Source organism: Platalea leucorodia, assembly GCF_965183815.1.
Source record: "Platalea leucorodia genome assembly, chromosome: 4".
In the NCBI taxonomy this organism is placed as follows: domain Eukaryota; kingdom Metazoa; phylum Chordata; class Aves; order Pelecaniformes; family Threskiornithidae; genus Platalea; species Platalea leucorodia.
In genome coordinates this window covers 78,568,665-78,591,272 of record NC_138826.1, presented here as the reverse complement: position 1 = coordinate 78,591,272, position 22,608 = coordinate 78,568,665, and the positions used below count along the sequence as shown (strand labels likewise).

At 36.6% G+C, this 22,608-nt stretch overlaps 1 protein-coding gene across 1 annotated transcript in view; it reads right to left on the bottom strand.

The window, feature by feature from the left end:
• Positions 1 to 22,608, bottom strand: part of DCN (decorin) — a 40,133-nt gene that overhangs the window by 5,516 nt on the left and 12,009 nt on the right. The window contains exons 3-6 of the mRNA XM_082308385.1: positions 13,450 to 13,562; positions 3,504 to 3,717; positions 3,202 to 3,315; positions 1,885 to 1,978 (exon numbers count right to left, since the gene is read on the bottom strand). Coding sequence (XP_082164511.1) covers positions 1,885 to 1,978; positions 3,202 to 3,315; positions 3,504 to 3,717; positions 13,450 to 13,562 — 535 coding nt within the window. The remainder of the gene's footprint in view (positions 1 to 1,884; positions 1,979 to 3,201; positions 3,316 to 3,503; positions 3,718 to 13,449; positions 13,563 to 22,608) is intronic.

The following is a 22,608-nucleotide window of genomic DNA, read 5'->3' as shown; positions in this document are numbered from 1 at the left end:
TTTATCAAAGTCTAACTGTGCTTTAGGGCAGCTATTAGACTGTTGAGCATGAGTTGACATGATCCAGGAGGAGAGTGGTCTGACCCTCTACTGATATTCCTGAAGACTTAGATGTGTAAATAAAAGCTGGTTTGGGGTAGCTTGTTTCTGTAGCATAAGGGGCATCCTGCCCCTTAGATTTATTCAGTATGCTGTCCTGGAGCTCTCCCATAGCTCCCTCCTTCCTCATCTGTCTGCTCTGTTGTGTCCAATGATCTCCTTTTTCACCAATCTGTATTCTGCCTTTCTTTTCAACTTTGCAAAACAGGATTTCTAGCTATGCTTAGTTTGCCTGCTTAAGCACAGAGAGCAGTTTAAAACTTGGTGCCTGCTCTGAGCAGCTCCACATTTCCACACCACGATCAACAGAGCATCTTGTTTCTCTGTACAGTACAGCCACAATAGAAGCAGCCCAAGGTTAGATATTTTTAGTAGTCCATCAGCTCTTGCTGCATAAAACTTTACTTCTTAAGAAGGACTTCCAACAATATCGTCCATGTGATGTTGCCTGTAGTGTTTTCCAAGTGTGAATGTGAAAAAGCCGAAAAACTCTGTCATCTGCAGGACAGCTGACACACCTCACACCTCCCTCCTCTGGTAAAGTAAATTACTCTCTACCTGAGTAGTTATGATCTTGTTTTGGTTTTGGAAGTTTTCTTTATCATTTCTCTGGAGGATGTTACAATTTATACTAAGCCTCTGTCATAAACAATAACTGCTTCATAGTCCCCTAACCCATAATTATGGTATTTTTAAGTTTTCATTAAAATCCAGGAGCAGACTTTTTTTGAGCAGGGATGAATTTGTGATCAAATATGAACATGAGTTGAAATGTCTTATATTACAAGCCCTAGGAGGCTGTTCTAATATTTATCACTTGGAACTGCCAGATTCAAAATACGTGTTAAGTTACTATATACTTCATTGCACTAAATTGCTGCCCAGGCTACTATAAACAAACAGTGGTAAACTTAATTCCTGTTGCTCAGTTATCTTTCTTTGATTTCTGTTTTCTGCCTTCATTATGATAAGCAGAATGAATAAGATGAAGATCCAGGAATTAGATCCAGTAATCTGATTAATGGTCTTTTAGATCAATTACACTTCTGTTTTCATACAAAAGTTTTAAAGTCTTGTAGTATTAAAATGCCTTGTAGTAAAGGTCCATTTTACTATTTTAGTATGTTATCTAATGTGAACTAATTCACAAATAATTCTGCATGTCTATAACTGCTCTTTGGGAATTCTCCTTACATTTTCCTACAGTTAGAGAAGTTCATTCAACAACATATTCACAGATTAGCAAGGTACAATTACTCTGAAAAAAATGACACTTTTTCATTTATATTGGATGATTTTTTTTGTCATGTTCCTGGACTCATTGCAGACTTGCCTTTCTTGAAAAACAAAGGAAACACTGTTGCAAGCAGTTTTGGTTCCCATATGCTTTTTTCCTCAGTTTCCAGGGCAAATTGCATGAGCAATGCAGTGTCCCAAGAAAACTGCATAAACCAAAGATGGAAATACAATGAAAGAAGCATGACATAATTAAAAAAAATCTAATTGCTCTCTTTATCTTTTTCTTTTTTTTTTTTTTTTAATCAAAGAAACAGTTGTCCTCGGCATACATCACTCATAATTGAAAACAGCTGGAAAGTGTTAGAAAAAAAAAGTGGTTTGTTCTCTTAAGTCAGTACACAAGTCCTTCGAAGTTTTCCTGGTAAGTTATGTACTACCTCAATAATGATAATGCTTATGAAGCCCAAAATGATGTTTTCTAATTGTGTGTGTGGTGGTTACAATTTCAACTAATATTTTATGTGAAAAGAAGAAATTAATTCTTACTTTGCCAAGTTGGTGAGTCCGGACAGACCTTCAGCATCAATTTTGCTGATTTTGTTGCCATCAAGGTGAAGTTCAGTAAGGGATGGGGGAAGGCCTGAAAGAGAGAACACCATCAAATTACTTCTGATAAAACTGGATTATTATCCTTTTTTAAAGGACTCGTGTTATACTGAGGCTCTTTTACAGTAACAAAAAGATTTTTACTAGACATAGCCAAGAACAATTCACTGAATTAAACAAGAAACTTTCACAATCAGGTCAACTAAAAACAGCTAGTAACAATTTATTCAGCATGAAATAAGACCAAGCTCCTAAGGTCGTCATAGAACAGTTAATTCTTAAAAAATAGCTAAATGAAATTCTTCTCAGATATGAACTCTAGTCTTCATGATTATGTAAATGGGACATACATAATAGCATAGGTGAAAGAGCCTTCATTTTAGCCAGACTATACACATGCATAAATCCTCAAACATTTGGCACCTAGATATTTAACAAGTAACAGCAGCAGAAAATGAGATTATAAAGATGAGGTAAAAGAATTTTAATGTTATTTTAGGTAGAGCACATACTAGTTTGCAAATTCTGTTTATCAGGAAAAAAAAAATTGGAACTAAATATTTTAACTATCTGAGGTCCCTCAAAGGAACATCCAAAACAGGAAATGTGGGAAGAAAGAAATAACAACTAGTATTAACTTTCAAAAAGTTTTCAGCTATTTCAAAACAATCTGCCTCTGAAGTACGAATAAATTGAGTATAATTTCCTCTGGACTGGAACCATTCTGTTTTGTTTTGTTTTGTTTTGTTTTTTTAATAGGTTATGTTGAAGTTATTCTTATTTTGTAGCAATTTGCAATGAACTTCTTTTAAAAATAGCAAATGTTTCTGTTTTGTATAGTAATAGTATTTTTTACTTCAAACCCACAAACTTGTGGAGGGCTGATTTTATGCTTCTAGAACTGCAGTTAATTCTACATGAGTTTACATCTGTGTAATGTTGATCAGGCTCACCAACCAGAGTTAGAGGGTGAAACATTCTTCTACTTTATATTTCAGCTATGAGACAAGAAAAGCAAAATAACATAAAATGGCTTACTTTTGACAGTGCATCTCTTGTGAAGGTTCTCATAATAGAAAAACAAAATTTTCCAAACCAGTAAAAGTCAACTGACCAAAAAATGAAGTAATCAAGTAATGGGTACTCTAAAGACTGACTCAAAAGGCTTCCATAATTTTTTTTTTTTTTTTCCCAGCTGACTAGAAGTCACTACATTATACCTGTGCAAATCTCTGAAATATTAATTCAGTTTCTTACCTTTTGGGATGCTAGTAATGTTGGTGTCCGCGATACGGATGTAGGAGAGCCTCTTCATCCCCTGAAAAGCTCCGTTTTCAATGCCTGAACTCTTGATTGGATTGGTGCCTAGTTCTGCCAACAAAACATGGTCGTGAGCTGTGCTGCAGTGTAGGTACCTATATCCTTCAGGTCAAAGCTAATTTGGAGGTACAATTTATTGGAGCATTTCTTGGTTTTCTACATAAAATCACCGATTCAAATAAAAACAACATCTTGAAAAAACACTGAGTTGATTTTGTTATAATTTCTTATGCTCGTACCTAAGACAATCACTTGATTCAGTCCGTTAAAGACAGCTTTCCTCAACTTGGAGATCTCATTCTCATGAGCCCGTATCTCCTGAAGAGACTTCGGCATGTTTTCTGGGAGTTCCTTCAGGTTGTTCTTGGACAGGTAAAGTCTTTCCAGCTTCTTCAGAGGAGCAAAAGCTAATGGGCTTATTTTGCTGATTTTGTTGTTAACAAGGATCAATGCCTGTGGAGTAATAATGAAGGAGATCTCAGATGATCACTAGGGAAATTATTTTAGGAATGAAACATCTTAAAATGATTATTCCTTTCTAGTGTCTTTTGATGTCTTTTGATGGCCAATCTAGTAAGCTGAAGAAAATACAATGCAGTACTCAAACAGATCAAGAACTTCTGAAACAGTGAAAGTTAAACAAGGCCTACATAACAAATACAAGTGTTATTTCATTGCCGAGATATATATAGCTTCTGTTAACATCCATAATTCATACCCGAGAATAAGTACAACCCTTCCATTTGAAAGCTGTGAAGAACAAGATATTCACATAAAACTAACATTATCAGTTTTGTTTGCTTTTTTTTTCCTGATTTTGTTTATTCTGAGGATACTTTTATACCTTACCCATCATCATACAACCACCCTAACCAGTTTTTCCTGAACAGAAATTTCTATGACTCAATACAGTGAAGGCAAGCCAGCTTAATGAAAATATGCATATCATCACCTCTTTCCTGTTAGTCTTACAGTGTGCACTTATTAGATTTCTGTCTGATAATAACCTCATTTTGGCAGAGATATAAGCTATTTTTTTGGTAAGCATAGCCTAGTATGGAAGGGGAGAAATTTGAAGCATCATACTCTTAAGTCCTGCAGTTAGGGATCATGGACCATATTCATTCTGCCTACTATGTAGGTGCTAATCTAGTTCTCAAAACAATTGTGATATCTAGACACAGGGTAACTCTAAGCATATTAGCTCTCTACACAGTCAGGAGAGAAAGGCATCCATGAAAGCTGTTACCTGTAACAGGTGGTCTTTTTATGCCTCTGAAATTTTACATTACTGCTAACTCTCTTGTTGATTAACCTACCATGACATAAAAAGGGAGAAGAAAGTCCCATTACTGTCAGAGCAATAATGCAGCTAATGGAAAGGATTTCAGATATGACAGATATCAGAATGAATCTTATCATTCCATCTGTTTACCGTCTACTTATCAGACTTAAAGTGCTGCCTGTTTATGCAGTGAATTGGGTAGAATGGGCTGTATAAATATAGATATAATATCTACTTATATTTATTACCAGAGAATCTTTGTTCACTAACTCCATTATGCTATTTTCAGAAACAGAAGACCACAGTTGCTGCTAAACCACAAGTTTTTATATTGCGTATCCTATAGTTAACATTCAGTGCATTTTAATGCACTTTTAATATTTCCAGAATTACACTTCAGTCTGTTTCTTGGAGGAAAATTGAGCATTCAACTCTTTCCACAATCAGTTAAGTATTAAAACAGTGCCAAGAAGCGTATCAGCATCTGTGATAGCACCTCTCCATCAGGAAAACTGAAAGAGAGGTGAGAAGATAGTTTAAAATGGTATTTCATGTGTGTTTTTTCCCTAATGTACGCCTCTTTCAGATCATCCTGAGAAAAGCAAGCAGTGTGTTCTGTACGTGGTTTCACTGAGTACATATAAAGCTGAGCATATCTGGTTTTAATTTTGTATGCTAGCTAGTAATAACACATTTGCAAGAGGAGGTAGAAAAGGTCACTCACAGTTCAGAAGAGTATTTCCCTAACAATAAGCCTCTCCCAAATAAATATATTGGTCAGTGACAGACATGACCCCAGCTCTCTTTTATTTGAGCCTGAGCTATAAGAACTGCCATGAGAACACATGGCGTACACACAGGGTGTGGTTTCCTGAGTCATCACTGCCAGAATTGTGATACAGATGTAGATTCTGCCCATAGTGTAACACAGCTACATGCACAATATCAGGACATGGGAAACAATCCAGTTATTATGAGGGGTACAGCTTAAATTACGTAGATGAGTCTCTTTCATTGTTTTAATCATAGCTGAATAACAGAATGTGCTACTGCTAATTACATTTTTTTTTTCTTAATTTTACCATGGATTTCTTTTCCACAGATCTCTAAGTCAACATTCAATGAGTTTAGACTCATCAGCACTTGAAATTTTTGTCCTGCATCCTGCTTTGTACTGCTTGGTCATTTACTTCAGCTAAAAGTCTGTCTTATCTTTTTTTCTTTTTTTATTTGATTTGTTTTAACTTTGTTGCTTTTTAGATAAAAAGTGTTTGGGCTATGATTATCACAGCTGATGATGTGATGTGAAATATTTCTTGCTGGAAATAGATAGGTATACATTGAACTAGTCACTGTAATGTAAATATTCCCTGAGTAGTTGATATTAAGAGGATTGTTACAGCTCTTCAGAGCAGAACCAACAGTCCTGACCAAAACCAGAAATTATCTAGGTATCTAGGATTAATCTGTTCTGCTTTGCCAATGCTTTCTCCTGAATATGATCATGTTACCTTGGGGAAACACAGAGAACTGTTGTTTTATTCAAACATTCAGAAAGTCTCTCACTTAGAAATGATGGTATCTACCAAAGGTATGTTTAAAAATACCAGTTTCACAGTGGGAATGGATGTATGGTGGTATAAGGTGGGAAGGCATCACAAGTCTGTAGTTTTTTACTTTTTTGTACCAGGATATCATTTCCCACTTACAGCCCGCTCTGCAAGTCCCTGCTCCTGGTATTTTAAACCTGCATTATTTTTCCACACTGTTGTACAACTGTAAAGAAGAAAAAATAAACCCACACATCAGAATTTGCAGGAGAAGTTTTACTGTCTCCCAGAGCAACAGCAAATGATGAGGATAACACACCAGCATAGCACCTGGTAAGCCATGCCCCTGGGTTCCTTTTCCACTTCACAATAACTCTATTATATGCAAGACTTAAAAAACTAAGTTATTAGCCTTGGAGCAATGCTGTTTACTTTCCTCAGAATGTGCCCCTTATGGTTTGCATGTAACAAAAGTTAAAACAAAACAGAATAAAATATAAAAACTCAGGGGAATTTAGAGGTCAGTGAAAACAGGAACTAGAGGAGAAAAACCTAGGGAAAACATCTGCAGGCAGTGCTATTGAGGAAGAGATGTTAGGCAAAAACATGCCACATGGACGAGCTATCCTGAATAAAGCCCAGATGGCATGATGGAGCATTATATTCGTCTTGTTAAAGGACATAAAAAATTTTTTATAGGGCAAGAAGTCCTCGGAGGGAAAAATAAGGGTCAACATGAAAGTGCAAGGGCTGAAAGTGCTGGAGCCCTTGACCACAGGTACCATTTGCGATGCTGTTAGTAAGACATGATTTGGCAGAAATCTGACAGCCTAGAACAAAGCCCCAGGAACTGATACTTTTATTCAAAAATCTATCTTCTTCCATGCTTCCATTTTTAGTGGAGGGGAGAAGATATTTCTTTTAAAATAAATGTACTCCTCCCTGCTGCCAAAAAAAAAGAGTTGAAGCATATCACCAGCTCACAATACAAAAGGCTGAGCACACGAATGTACAGCTTTCAGCATGACCTGGTATGGGTGCGAAGGTATTTAGCCATACGGAAGAAAAGAGGCAAGAAATAAAGAGAGAATACATCAAGTATTAAAGACATCACTTAGTCCTGCTTAGAAGGTTCATAGCAATTTCCTATGGATAAGACAAAAAATTAGCTTCCATCCTCATTTTCCTGAGTCAAAGCCTTTTCCCTTGTCATATGTAGCAGGTAAACATTGCACGGTAAACATTGACTCTGTTAAAATATTGCACTGTGGTAATACCTACAGACCACCTTATCATGACCAGCAGTTTAAGTGATGGTCAGAGAGGAAAAAAAAATCCAGGCTTTGCTCCAAAGATGGCTTACTTTTTACTGAAACAACTTTGGTATTAGTGTAGTCAGAAAAAAAAAAAAAAATCACTGTATGACAGGAATAGGTGCTGGCTCTGTTGAAGCCAGTGTGAGTCTGGCCATTTAGCTCCCTCTGGCCTGGTTTCTACCTCAAATATTTATTCCCAAAACAAAAAGGAGGATTCACAATTCAGGAAAATTTTGGAACACTTGTTGGCAGTCTTTTGTCAAAAAACACCCTGACAAACTGCAGAGGGAGCATGTGGCAATCATGTAGGACCTAGCATAGGGTTGTTCTTTTTGGGGTTACCAAAAGTTACAATTTTTGCCCAGTCTGGGGGGGGGGGGGGAGCAGGGGCTTGTATTTTTTGGTGTAATTTCATTATGTGAGAATCTCAGGGGATTGTTCTGAGGGGTTCTCAACCCTACTTCTGTTCTTCTTAGTTTAGAACAGTTTGAAGTGAGAGCCTTGCCAAAATCAGAAGTGAACTGTAAAATGATCAGCAAATTGTTATCAGCCATAATACATGATGATACATCTGTTTTGCCAGCTGGGGATGGTACTCTTACCTAACATCAAATCTTTAATGATGCATGCGCCCTTCAGGGTTTAAACTGAAAAGTCAATCTGCAGACCTGATGGAATTTCTTTCATTTCCTGGGTTATGTATTACATTATTACCTGTTTTTTATTACAGTTCTGCTAGCAACAGTAATGCCTTAAGAATTGTAAGCTCAGGAGTCAGGCATCCAAATAAAAAATAATAATAAATTTCATCCTTTTTGTTTGCCTTATGTTTTCAGTTGTTAAGTCATACTCATAACCTAGACTTACAGTCAAGATTTTCTGTCAAATTATTAGGAGTGGATGTATACCTAGGAAAAAAAAAAAACAAACAAAGAACACAAAAAATATAAAAGAGAATTTGACTTTCTTCTCTAATTGTATTATACCAGGAGACAAAATTCTACAAAATACCTATTCATTTTAAAATTCATTTGAAAAATCATAAACATTGGTAAAGTTAAAGGGACCAAGAGCCCCTGAATCCAAGGAGGTCTCTGAACAGAATTCCAGATGTTATGTCTCCTGAAGGGCCCATGATCTACAGTTAAAGCAGGAAAAGGATAAAGATATAAAAAAAAACATGATGTTGCAATTATTCTTTATTTGTTGTTACTTAAATTCTTTGGTAGGGTTTGGTAGTAACCCTGCCAAACCTAGGATCAAGCAAACATAGCTAAGAAAGGCAAGGGAAAAGGGATGACATAGAAACAATAGGGAAGAGATGAATGAACTGTGAGGGAAGGAGATGGCAAGGCACTGAAACAACAGCCTGTCAGTACAAAGGAAAGACGACTGTGGAAAGCAGTTTATTCACATCCTCAGTACCGTGCTGAATAATGTCACAAAGCCAAGGAGCCTGCTGCAGATCTAGTTTGGATGGTGTTTGTGCTCTCACTGATAAGTCTTGTGTAACATGACTTGCACAGATGACCAGGGAGCAGCTGGCTCTACATTTTCCTGCTCCAACAAAAAAAAATCCTAATGATCTAGAGTTATAGAGAATCTTTCACCCCTGTCCTTGTCTACTGAACAAGGCCATTCATTGTATCACAGTTTACTTGTTTATTTTATTATTGTGTTCTATAAAATTTCCTTTTTTCATTAGCTTAGTATGCTGACTATCTCCAGAATTTTAAGGACCTCAAAGTATTTTCTTCTGTTGTTTTCCTTACACAAAAAGATCTTTACCCTCTGCACATTAAAAAAACTTTGCATGCATGTGCTGTGTTGCACGCTTGTTTCACTGGAAAATCTCCTTGTGTGTTAAGCACAATGCAAAGGAGAGTCTGAGGAAATGACAACTCTCTAAGGGAGTGCTGCATTTCAGAAAGATTAACTTTTTTTTTTTTTCCCTTAGAATATTTCGTAGAACCCTACAGCTGCAGTAAGTGGAAAAAAATTTTTAAAAGGTATCTCTCAGTCCTATTAAGAATGTCTGCCATTGATGATAGTGGGAATTGAGTTCAGAGGTAGAAACTGTACAGAGATATCTGCCTTTGTTTTTTTTACAGTATGCCACTGGTTACTGATTCTTCATTCCGTGATCTGCAGAGCATTATGTTTACTTAACTTCTCTTTTAATTACGCCTGGGAAAAGCGAACTGAAGATGTAATGAGTCATCAGAAGACTGTGTTCTTTCATTAATATTTTTTGATCTGTTAGGAGCTTTTCTGTATCCTTGGAAGATGTTCTTAGACTTCTCTTCAGTTAGTCTGGGCTCTTGTCCTTTCATAGGGACCCTTCTTTTGATAAAAAAAAAAAAAAAATGGAGTGCATGAAAGTTTTCTAATGCAATACATTATTTTTCCACTTGATATTACTACAAAGATTGTTTCAGTTTGTTTGCCCATACGTTTAGTGCTGATAATCCCTTAGTGTGGATATGGTCATAACCTTAAGTCCCAAGTTTAAATCTTTTATTTCTTTCATGCAGGTCTTTTCTTTCAGTATAAATACAATTGGTTTTAGCACTGCCGTATGCACAACCATGGCTTTGCATAGTACTGCCAGCTTAAATTAAGCAATGTTCCATTTGATTTCAGGCCAATAGCGCATTTGTCTTCTTTTGCTGTAATAACACTGTGCCATTGAAAAATTCCTGTCGGAAAAGCGTGCAGTCACTATTCTGTTGTTTGTGCTGTTCTTATAGTGATCTAATACACAGTAGTTTGTTTTACCTCTTTTTCCAAGTGCCAGGCTGGTTTGCTTTGGCTTTGCCACACAGCATGCAACTCCCTGTGCTGTTTTTGTAGACTCCTCCTTCACTCTGCATGAGGGCTTACTCATGTAGTATTTTGGATTCTTTACTGTGTCCATGGGGTCAAAGTACTGTACTCTATCCAGAAGTGTCAGTTTGCCTGGAAAATTCTGATAGTTTCACAGAAGATTTTTTTCCTGGCTTTTCCAATAGTGCCTTTCTGATTGTTTTGCCACAGGTCTAAATCATAAGCAAGTTTTTTACATAATATCAGATAGTTTTCTGACACCACAAAACTCACTCCTTGGCCCTAAAAAAAGACTGTCTTCAATTCCCTTAGTTGCATCCTTTTCTACTTGCTTGCCATATTTCCACAGCTGCAAATTTTAACTGCTCTTTTACCTACTCCAGAAAAGTTTCTGATACAAAGAATATTTTTATAGGTACTTATTTCTCTTTCATTTCTATTTCCATGTATTGTGCACTCAGAGCATAAGCAGTTACATTTGTGCTGAAAGAGAAGCCACAAGCAAGTTAATAGTTAGATCCCCTTCTTTTCTCCTTACTTCATCTGGTTTTTAGTACAAGTTGAACTTTAGGTTCAATCCAACCTGCTCATGAAAATCTCTTCTAAAACTATTACACCTATGGTTGGTGATGTCCATAGGAATTAGGAAGGAATTTAAAAGGAATATTCAAAAGGAATAAACTAAATATACTGTTCATTTTTTTCAAGATCTAATAAAATCGGGATTTAAGAAATTGTTCCCTTAAGTGATCACTTCATGCAAGAGGTTAACTGCAGCAGCTGATAATTTTAGATTTTGGAACAATAATACTGATAATTTATGTAAATCTTCTTGTTTTAGTAGAGTATAAGAAGGTTTAGTAGAGTCTAAGAAGCCTAGAAACTTTTGAACATCACACTGTCAAGTGTAACGCTAACACAAGCCGTGTTTATCAGGGAATATGATTAAAAAGCATATACATGATATATATATATATACACACATATACATGTATATCACACACACATATATCTCATTAAAACAAAAGTGACAATGGAGCTCTGTCAACAACAAAGCTTTTGAGTTATATTTATCTAAAAACAATATTCCCCTTTCACTATGACTCTTAAGAATATTTAATTGCAATGTAGGGAATGGGAATCATTCCCAGATACTACACAAGAAGAAGAATGATGCCTGCTGAGAGTAAAGATGGTACCTAGTTACATAGATGTACTGCATAACTAAATTATTATTTTGGGGACGAGACGAGAGGATCATTTTTTGTTCTTGAGTAAATCCAGGAAAACTGCATTCTTTTGGAGGTTATTTGTTAAAACTTATGTTACTGTTGTCACTCTTCTGTATGATTTCCACTGGTCCCTAAGCATGTACTGGGTACTTTTGGGAGTAAGACAAACAAATAATTTCTTCCCTGAAGAGTTACCTATTTAATTCACTATTAAATTATATCTCCTGTAATAGAAGAAAGAAAAAATATATCCATAGAGTTAACCTCAATGAGATGACATAGTTCACAACAGCTTAACTCACAGCAGGATGTATAAGAGAGACCTGAGCTGAGTGCCAAGGAGGCAGAAGTCACTGGGGGCAGTGCTTTTCATCTGCAATACCATGCTCTGTCTCCTTTCATGCAGTGTCATGAAGAAGGATGGCGAAAAGATTAATTTCACTGACAAGACTTTTCTCTTTTTTAGCACCTTGCAGATAATCTTCACCGAAAACACAGGACTTCTCTCCAAGGTGGAAGAAAACCAAAACAAGTGGGCAGTAGCCAAGCAGAGGAATTAAAAAAAAATTCTGGGGCACAAGTCATCTCATTCTAAAACCAAGTCAGATGAAATGTGATGTAGAAGCACCCGCTTCTCTTTGTTGATTGTAGAGGTTATCTGTGTAACTAGTTCAAGTACAGACACCTATGCTAAAATTAGATGACATGAACCTCATCATGATTTACACATGCAGGTCCCTCCACTATGGACAGACTGGCATTGTGCCTATTTCTAGAAATTTTTAAAACTTTTCTTATTGATGTTGCATTAAAACAAAAATTTAAGAGGTAATTTGGAAATAATTAAGGAGATAAATGTTTATAAGATTCTTTTTTTTCCAAGTATGAGTGGATGAATGCAGATTCTTGTTTGAAACAGTGTTTGGGTGATGGCATTGGCATCATGAATGGATAAAAAGTGGGAGTTGGCTTCTTGGTTGTGAATGAAAACAATAGAATAGAAAGAGGCTGTGAAGAGCCAGGAAAGCAAATCCAAGTAGTTTATATTGATTATAATCAAAAAGGTTCAAATGGAACAATACACAGAATAGAGTTGGTGAGAGGCTAGAAATATATTATTTTCAGAAATATGCCTGAGTTGGGGTATTACTTTCAAAGGCAGAGAAGTAATAGCCTTTTTCTGATCTGGAAAGAAAGAGATATTTTAACAAAGTTGAGGCAAGACGATGAGGTATGAATTTTAAGATGTTGATAAAAAGTATAGAAATAAGGGAGGAGCACCTCAGACAGAGAAATGAAAATTTGGAAACAGAGGAAGGTAGTTGTCTGATGGAAACTTGGAAAAGAAGAGATGAACCAGAAAAAAGGGCAGAAACCAGGGGAGGAAAATATTTCAGCAAAGAGGAAAACAGACAGCAATGTTGGAAGAGACTGGCAGGTAAAGGAGGATGAGGATGGAGTTTTGCTAGGAGAAGGCTATTACAAAAACACAATTTCATTGTAGTGCAGGAGGCAGAAGATTAATTTGAAAAGATTCTTGAACTAAAATTAGTACATAAAAACTGCTGACAAACCTAGTATATACAAATCTCCATGAGCTCAGAGGTAGGAGGGGAAGGAATACAATAATGAATGAGGTGGCAGGGTTGAGATGGATCTGGTTTTTAAAGAGAAATAACCAAGTCGCTGTGCCAAAGGGACTGAAAACAAATAAATAGGTGAGAGAAGCTATGATGGAGATCAGGAGACTGAATGGATAGGAGACACATATATGAAGAACTGAAAAGAGATGAGAAACTTCTGTGGTATGACAAGAGAGTTTGCTGGAGAGGAATGGGAAAGGAAATAAATAGGCTGGACTGGTGGAGGAAGATCACAGAGTATTTCATCAGTTTTCCTTAAAAAAATGAGTACCAGGCCAAACCCACACTTTCTCCCCATTTTTTTGGCAAATGCTAGTTCATTTATACACTTACATGAAGATTCTTCAAGTTCTTGAAATCTCCTTCTTTAATTTCAGTGATTTTGTTGTTCTGTAAGTCCAGCAGAGTTGTATCGGGAGGAAGGTCTCTTGGCACTTTTTCCAGACCTTGGGACAGTGAAAAGAATAAACAATTGACTTTTTGAAAGAAACTTTAAATAGGGGTCAGTACTTTTCTTAGCAGCATTTACCTTTCGGTAAACACCATTTCTAGAACTCATTTCCTGAAGAAGCTTATGAAGACTTATCTGAAAATATTTCTGTCTCCAGCCAGTCAAAGAGAGTTATATTTGGCTATGTCAAATGAAAATTTATTTATTCACATTTCCATTATGCCCTTTTCTGAGAATATATCTAAGTTATAGCTTGAAGCAAAGGATTTAGTTTGGGAAAATTATTTCTAACACGTTTAATTCCACTGAATTGTGTGAATAAAAATTGCTTTCAGAAAGAGGTATGGTATTTATTAATTTCACTGTGTGTTAGCTTTTGTGGACAGAGAACATTTCCTGCTATTTAAAAGGTAGTAGGCTTTTTTGAAAGAAGTACGATAGTTAATTATAATCATTTCCAGAAAAAAGACTGTTTGTTTGACAGTAACTGAATAACTTGCACTAAAGTCCACCTTAAAAAAAAAACCAATCCACCTCCCCCCTTTTCTTTCATCTGAAACTATGTCCAAGTTTTCTGGAGAACAAATCTCTTGGTTTCACTACAACTGCCAAAAGAACATCAGACAGTTTAAATTAAAGACTCTCTTTGGGACTATTTTCTGAATAGCTGATATGTAAGTCCGATGAAGTCATGGAAATGAAATTATTTAGTGTTAAATAACACTTGCTTTACCCAGCTTTCCTTTCGTACTGTGACTTGGAATAGAGCAAATCTTTTATAGTCATTCTGATTTACCACAAAATTAAAATGTTCTTTCCTAACTAGTCTTTTTTTTTTTTTTTTTTTTTTTACAGAATGTGAAATGCTAAATGAATGGTTGGTAGGAAAAATTTATAGACACTAATAACGTCTCTATATGGCCATATAACAGAAGTGGACTTCTCTGGATAGAACAGTCTTTTTACCAGTAAAATTTTTAACAAATATTTATGAAGCTATATTTGAAGTCTCCTGAGAAAGATCTCTCTGCAATTATTGCCAGTGCCTCCCCAGTATGATGGTGGACTGCATGATATTGTTCTCAGGTGTATATATACCTATATATATTATCTTTTTAAACCTATATATTTTAATCTCAAGCATGGTATTGCAAACACAGTGAGATATGCTTGCCCAGAGATAAGATATGCTTTGCCCACAAAGGTTGTGGAGTCTCCATCCTTGAAGATATTTAAAAGTTGACTGGACACAGCCCTAAGCAACCTGATCTAGCTGACCTTGCTTTAGCAGGGGGATGGACTAGACAATCTCAAAAGGTGACCTCCAAACTCAACAATTCTGTGATTCTGTGATGTTTAATGTTCATCACAAACATAAGTGTTTTCACACCTGGAATATAGGTTTCTCTGTCAAAATCCAATGTTAAGCAAAACGCTTTCGCTTTCAATCCTTTTTAGAATATATATATATGTAGAATAAAAAAAATGGTTGGTTCTTACTTGGAAGGATTATGGCAAACCATGAAAAGAAGTATATGTTTGGTACTATATTTAATCCTTTTAACCTACATAAAGAGCACTATTCTGTAGTTACAACTATAAAACTTTACCATAAAGTCTAGAGAGGCCACAGTGATGTGTACTGGAGCTTTTTACTCCCATTAGTGACACGTTAAGAATTCATTATAGATTTGGCCATATTCTTAAAAATATCTGCATGCAGATGAGGCCTCCAGTTCATCTTTGGGTGCGTGGTCTGAATCCTCCAACTGTTGAGCATCTCACAGATTCCACTGGTGTCTGTTACTGCTGTTCAGTAGTTAGCAAATTCTGGAAACAAGATTGCTCTTTTGGTTATCTATATATGGGTGCAGAAGACATAAACTTTTGAAAAGTGTTTGCTTCTTTTAATCTTATTTTTTAATTGATAATATTAGTCTGTGTAGAACATATTCTGTTGTCCTACCATTACAAAAGTTTGGTTTCTGAATTTAAAAAACATCCTAGCCACTTTCAAATTTATTTTCCCACCCATAAGTTCTTTAATATTAGCTAAAAAATTATTAAAATATTTGGATCTGATATTTATTAAAACTGTGTCAAATATAGATTAACCTGGCTGAGTTTTAATCACACCAGCATCCAAAAGTTTTAAAAAGCACAATCATCCAGCCTGGGATGAATTAGTAAAAACTTCTACTGTACATGAAATGACAAGAGCCAAAGCTCACATCTCATCCTATTTACCTTACTGATATTCAGTGCATGATTATATGATACAGATTAAGATTCTTCATATTACTAACATAACCTTTCCTCATTCAGTCGTGGACTTCATTTTTACTGAAGGCAATTGCAAAACCCTCATTACTTTCAGAAGTGTAGGACTAGAGTTCCAAATATATAAAAATGTGATACCATATAATTTGTATGTTGGTTGTCTTTGGACAGTTTCTGTCCTCAGTGGACAGGAATGATGTCAGCAACTAAAAATTCTTTCCCAAAAAGCACTACTTTTCAAGATCATAATTCTGTTATAAGAGGTTTTTACGGTCTAGCAACTTTTATAGCATTTTTCACATATAAATACAAAAAAAAAGGTTTAATTATTTGTATTTAAAGTGATATTACTATGTTCTGGTTGTCTATACATTTATATTGGCAGACTGGTATCTGTAAATAAGTGCTTATGACAGAAACTAGGGCACATGAGAGCTATACAACTGTTCTTTATGTGATGCTCTTGGAACATACTTTGTAAGAACACTTGGATTGCCACTGAAGGAATAATTTGCCAGAGACTAAACTTCAAACTATATTTCCAACTGTACATTTCAAGCTTCACATGTCAGCTTCTAAAAGCTCAAGTGTTATCCCTGAATAAGGCAGAACTGATAATTTCCCAGAGCAGTGAAGTTAAACTTTAAATGTTTCATATTATATGATAAGACAAATTTAATAATCAGCTCTCCATTTGTGAAAGGTGATCTATAAAAGCGTCCTATCTTGTACTAGAAACTAGAAGGATGTACGATACAATAACTAGCTTTGCATGCAAAGAATTTAATTGCCATCCCATAAAGTGTTAAACTTGTCTTATTACCTATCATCTCATGTATATTCTATTAGGCATTTCCTGAAGCTGTTTTTAAAAATGTTTCAGAAAACAGCTATAGAAATTATATTTGATTTTTTTCTTGACTTGTCTGAGTTTTGAATAGCAAAGCATAGAGGAGCACAGGATGCACCCCGGCTGCTGGAGAGACATTGCGTTATCATTAAGCAGTTTAGTACATCCTCCAACTGAAAGCTACATCAACTGGAGCTCTCCAGTGGAGGAAGAGTTTATAAATGAGTGGATCTGGACACTGCCTTGTAAAATCAGCAGCTAAATAATTCAGGACTAAATTGTGTTTGAGGTGTGGACTGGATCCAAGTGTTTCAACACTTCTCACATCTACATTGTCTTCAAGAGCTGTGCTTCAGCTTGCAGGTCCAGGTCTCTATATAGGTAGATGTATCTCCAGATAGATACATGTAGGAGGAGCATGTCAGAATTTGAACTAAATAGAGGAAATTGTAATCCCACTAGAAGCTGAAATGGCTCTTGGCTCCTGGGGTAGAATTACTATTTCCCAGGAGAATTTTTTGATTCCTCTGGCTGGGAGACTGAGAAGTTCAGAGCAGAACTGTGGGCTGCCTTTACTACTGATTTCTGAAAAACTCAAGTGATGCCATATAATTCTGAAGCCATGTTGTACAGAATGACTGCATGTCCACCTACAAATGCCTTCCAGTGAAATTCATGTAATACCAACTGAAAGGGGAACTGATGTTGGAAAATGTCAATTGAGTCACCTCTCAATCATTTTAAGAGCAGTTTACAGAAGTATTCCAGCTCTTGGCTGTGATTTTTTATACATTAAATCTTGCTTCTTAAAAAGCCATAAGAAAATCTCTCATAGCAGTCTGATTTTTATGTGAATAATCAGTGCTACACAGTTTGGTATTCAGTTCCCTGGAAATGTTTCAGGCCTCTGGTTCCTAAGATTAACTTATAACTGATTAAAGATTTAGATTCTTTTGTCTTTCCCACTGTATGTTAAAATGAAAATACACATGTCATTATTTATTTTGGTTGAATAAAACTAAGTCAGTTATTATTTAAGTTGGTAAATACATTTTAAAAAATTCTACTTATTCACAGATTAGTAGAAATGGTATAGCTCCACCCTTCCAAAATCCTTGCTTACACTGAAATTAAGAGCCTAAAGATTCTGAAAATATAAGGGATTTAATAAACCAGTTCATGTATCCTTAGTCATAAAGACTATTTGCACTAAAATATTTCTTTGGGAGAATTCCTGACTTCTTTATAGAAGCTGAACAGCCATCAGTTCCTGCAGCACACATCAGGTCTGTATTATTCTCTGCAGAGTTCTATAAGAAATTTTCTTCTGTTCTACATTATCAACCTGTACCACTCAACTATTCCCACCAGTGTACATGTATGTGTGTAAAAATGAATGCATATGAAAACACATAAAGAACTGAATATGCCATAGAACTACAAAATGGGGGAAAAAAGTGTGTAAGTAAGCTTGAAATATTTCCTTTTTTTAGTCAGGATCAGCTGAACTTTTATTATCCCTGGCAGAATTTTTCCTAACTTTTTCTTACACTAGTTGCTACACCACAGATTTTTGGAATAAAAAACACAATCAAAATGTATTCATCAAAATCCAGCTGAGCTGGATCATTGACAGATTTCTTTCATGCAAACAACAAGTGCCCACACTCACTTTTGGAAGCACTGAAAGGCTCATCTACAGTCACCTAGAAGATGTTTGGTGGGGAGAGGTTAATAGGACCAGGAATCCCTCCTTAGTGGGAGGATGGAGAAGAAGGTAACTTTGCAGAAATCAGGCTTGTCTCTGTGGGATCCTATCTATGTGGGGTATAGGTTTTTCTCATAATTTCTTAAGCAAATTACAGTCTCTGACTGTTTGGCTGTGATTGCCTCATCTCCTGGAGAGGACAGAAGTCTGATGGGTCTGCAGTTTTTATGAGACCAGATATTAGGGAGAGAAGAACCAAGACTGGTATAATTCAGCCCTTATCCAGCCCCTGAGAGAGCAGTAATCAGTGACTAGCCATCTCCTGTGTAGCACTGCACCAGCCGAACTAGCATATGCTGCCATTTAGCCAGCCAAACAGGTGTAGGAGATGTAGCAAGGATTTGGGAATAGTGTGAGGACTAAGGGAGGTTAGGGGTTTTGGTATACAAGACAGGCTTTGTTACTTTTGCAGCTGAGGGAATAACCTGCTCAGCTACAGGAGCTGTGATCAAGTGGCCATGGAATTGTTTAATCCACAAAAGAAGGGTGGCTTTTGAACCATCCTCGCTATGAAGGGATTTCAGTCCACTGCTCCAGTTTCTCAGAAGTGAGAGCCACAAGTTAGTCTGCAACTTGGCATGGAGCCACATTTCTGCTGAAGCCATACGACTATGCAGAAAAGGAATGCAAGATTTATGGGGCCAGTGAGGGAGACTAAACAAATGGGAGTCTGAGTCTGTAGCCCAGAGATGAGGACACTTCCCTGAGAATTGCGTCCTTGCAACATTGAGACCACATAGTCAAAATAACAAATATGTGAACAGTGCCAGTGCCAATTATAAACAACTTTAACAACGCAACAGAGCTTGTGGTTTGATTTTTTTTGTTTGTTTGTTTCGGGTATTTGGGTTTTTTTTTCCTCCACCTATCCATTTTACAACAAGCAGGGATGGGGCTTATTCCTTTGGATAAACCTTCCCTTCCCCAGCTGGAGAGAAGGGGCCAAAAGGCAGAGACATCTGAACAATGTAGCTCAGATACATGTGTTATTACATTGCAACACTCACGATAATTATCACAGGGGCCATAAAATGGGGCTCTTTTCAAGACTTTTCACAAACAGCTGCTGCCAGCTGAGGAATTTGGGCTGAGCTACATGTAATTCCCAACCGTGATCATCAGCGGCTGTTTTCCCGGCGGAGGCAGCCTCTCCAGCAGCTGCCTGTGCTCCCTGTGCACACTGCTGTGTGTTCTCCCTTGCTCCAAGCCCAGCTCTGCCACATCCCACTGACAGGCAGCAAACCTCTCGGGGGTGAATGTCCTTAGTAATGCCCTGAGTGGACTCCGGGGTGAATGAGGAGAATGGCAAGCTTACGGGGTCAGGATACTTAGTCACGGAAAATAACAGGACTCAACGACTGCTTTCTGGAAGAATGGCAAGGAGCTTAACACAGCTTTGAATGCTTTGACTTAGAAAAGTTCACTGATGCTTTCCCAGGCTATGTGCTTCAGTATTTACTGGAAATTTGTCCTCTATTGTGTGGGATTTGCAAATAGGAGTAATTTCATTATTTGCATCCTACCATCCATAAAACAAGAAACAATTGTCTTTCTCTACAGAGGAGTATCCACAGCCTCCTTCTCTCTCCCACTTTCAAAGTAAAAGCTTGTTCTTCACCTTCCCCTCGCTTGCCATGGAATCAGCAGTAACAGTTTTTTTCTAAGATATATAAAAAAATGGTGTCCATTGGAATGCACGAGTCTTAAAATACATCTTCTTAAAAGTGATTCACAACCATTTTTCAGACATTTTTTCTGCTCTTCAGTCTATAAGACTCATCTTCCATTAAGATCCATTTTGGACTTGTTTTTATCACTAATTATTATTTTTGTGTACCTCTGACCCTTCCCATAGGAAAGAACAAGAAAACGAACTCCATCCCCTGCTGAGGTGGCCTCTCACAAAGGTAGACCTACTGATATGTTACTACACTTGTTTTTTTTCCAAATGTTTACAGCATTGCTTCCCAGAACAGAGTGAGGAATGTGGAAAAATAGAAACAAATTCACATATTATGATCAAATTCATAATTCCCCATTATGATAGTACTAATAATTATAAAGGCCCTAGCAAAGATTTAAAAATTAATTCATTGCTTTAACTGCTCTTTTCCATTTCCACCCACTCTGTGTAGTGAACACATATTTCAAAGTATAACGGATATTGCAAGCTACAGATGTTATGAATTATTTTTCAGTGCTAGTCACATTTTTGGTGCAGAGAGATTCAGCCTCCTGGCTCCAAAAGTTAATACCTAAGAGTAATGATATATTCTTGAAACTAAAAATCAAGCAACTTCTATTTCTGTGTTCTTTCTAACTGACTTTTAATTTCAAAGGTCTGGAAGGTGTATGCCTTCTCAAGAAGCACTGAAGCATTTTAGAAAGGCAAAAAAATATTCTGAAATAGTCATGAGACTTCAGGGATTAAGACATTAAGTAAAAAAAAGCAAATACTATGAGTTTTCTGAACTCATTGAATTGCCAGCTTTACATTTCCCACTGTCATGGTTACAGACATAAAACATCCCATCAGAGAACAGCAACTGTCTTATGTGATTCATGCAATCTGCCAGCACCATGCGCATAATAGCTGTAGTCAAAGTGGATGCAATGCAGGTGTACTATCTATGAGTACTCATGCATTAAGGTGAAATATTTATTTCTTACGAGTATTTTACAGTAGTCAGAAGAGAGCATTTCAGTGACTCAGAAAAGTGAGCATTATCTAACAAACTACATTTTGAATGATCCTTTGGAGTAATATAATTTGATGTTTACCTAGTTCACAGTTTAAGCAGCAGGCAACGGATGACAATTTAAGGATAGCTCCCTCAATCTTTACTTTGGGATTTACCAGAATTAGCACTGACATAATTCAGTAACCATAAAGAGTCATTTGGGGGAGATCTTCTCTGGTTTCAAGTAAACTTAGCCCTTCCTGTTCTGACCACATGGTCATTGCACAGCCCTAGTTTTATTATGACCTGAGGGCAGAGATATGTTCCTGGTTATTTCCGGTACTTCTAAACATAACATGGACATTTCTCATAAATGTTGTAGGATTGTTTTCAATCTACTTTCATGCAAGCAAACAATGGAAGGAGCTGCTGTGTCTATGTCTGGACATAGTGAATAACATTTAAATAAACGATGGGAGAGAATTTCCTGACTGAATGGGGGAGTCTGCAGACCTGCCAGTTCCTTCTTTCTACTAGATGATGTTATATATATCCTTGTAACTCTTACATTTTTTGCTTTGTTACTTATTTATTTTGTTAGTCACTTAGTGATAGACCTTCCCCAGGTCAGCTATCACTGTAACAGTCATCTCCAGCCCAGTAGGATGTAAACTCTCTGCCACAGAATGAAAGAATAAAGGAGAGAAAATAAATTTCACCTCCTAATCCTGAAAACAGTAAGATTTTCATTCAATACTTTTAAGTTCCTTCTTCCTTTTTCCTTTCCTGAAACTGAAACTTTCTATACATCTCCTTTTTTAATCATTTCTGTTATAGCTTCCCTTGAAAAACCAAGATTTTCCTTTCATGTTCATACTATCTCTTCTTTTCTTTTTCTTTTCTGGGCTGCTGCTACTATACAAAGTTTATTAGCAGTGTTCACCTCACCTTTCCCATTCTTACTTCCCAATGGTAAAGGATCAGTACAATCTTCCCAGTTTGAATGTGTGGAAATAAAAGCTGAAGACCTAATTGAACTTCTGCAAAGAAATGGCATCAGAGCTGAATGATAACATAGCTTTTTAGACCCTGTTTGGCTAACTCACTTGTGCCTTTGCTCCTACACCTCTTAGGCAGAAATATTCAGCAAAGAGTTTGGTTATTGCACGAGTACAAACACTCTTCTTCGGTGTCACCCTAAAATATGAATTCACTGAGAGCTTGTTTAGTTTCTGAGGCCCACACTGGACCAGTAGAAGGGAAAACATGCACTCCAGCATAGAAACTGAGGTCATCCTAGGCTTTCATATTTTAGGTGGTGCAGGAGGTGCAGGCAGAAACTGGTTCTGAGATGACCTATTGCACATTTCTGTTGTGCTGATGATGTATTACAGAATCAGACTGTAGCCCCATTTACATAGAATTGTTTAGGTTGGAAAAGACCTTTAAGATCATCAAGTGC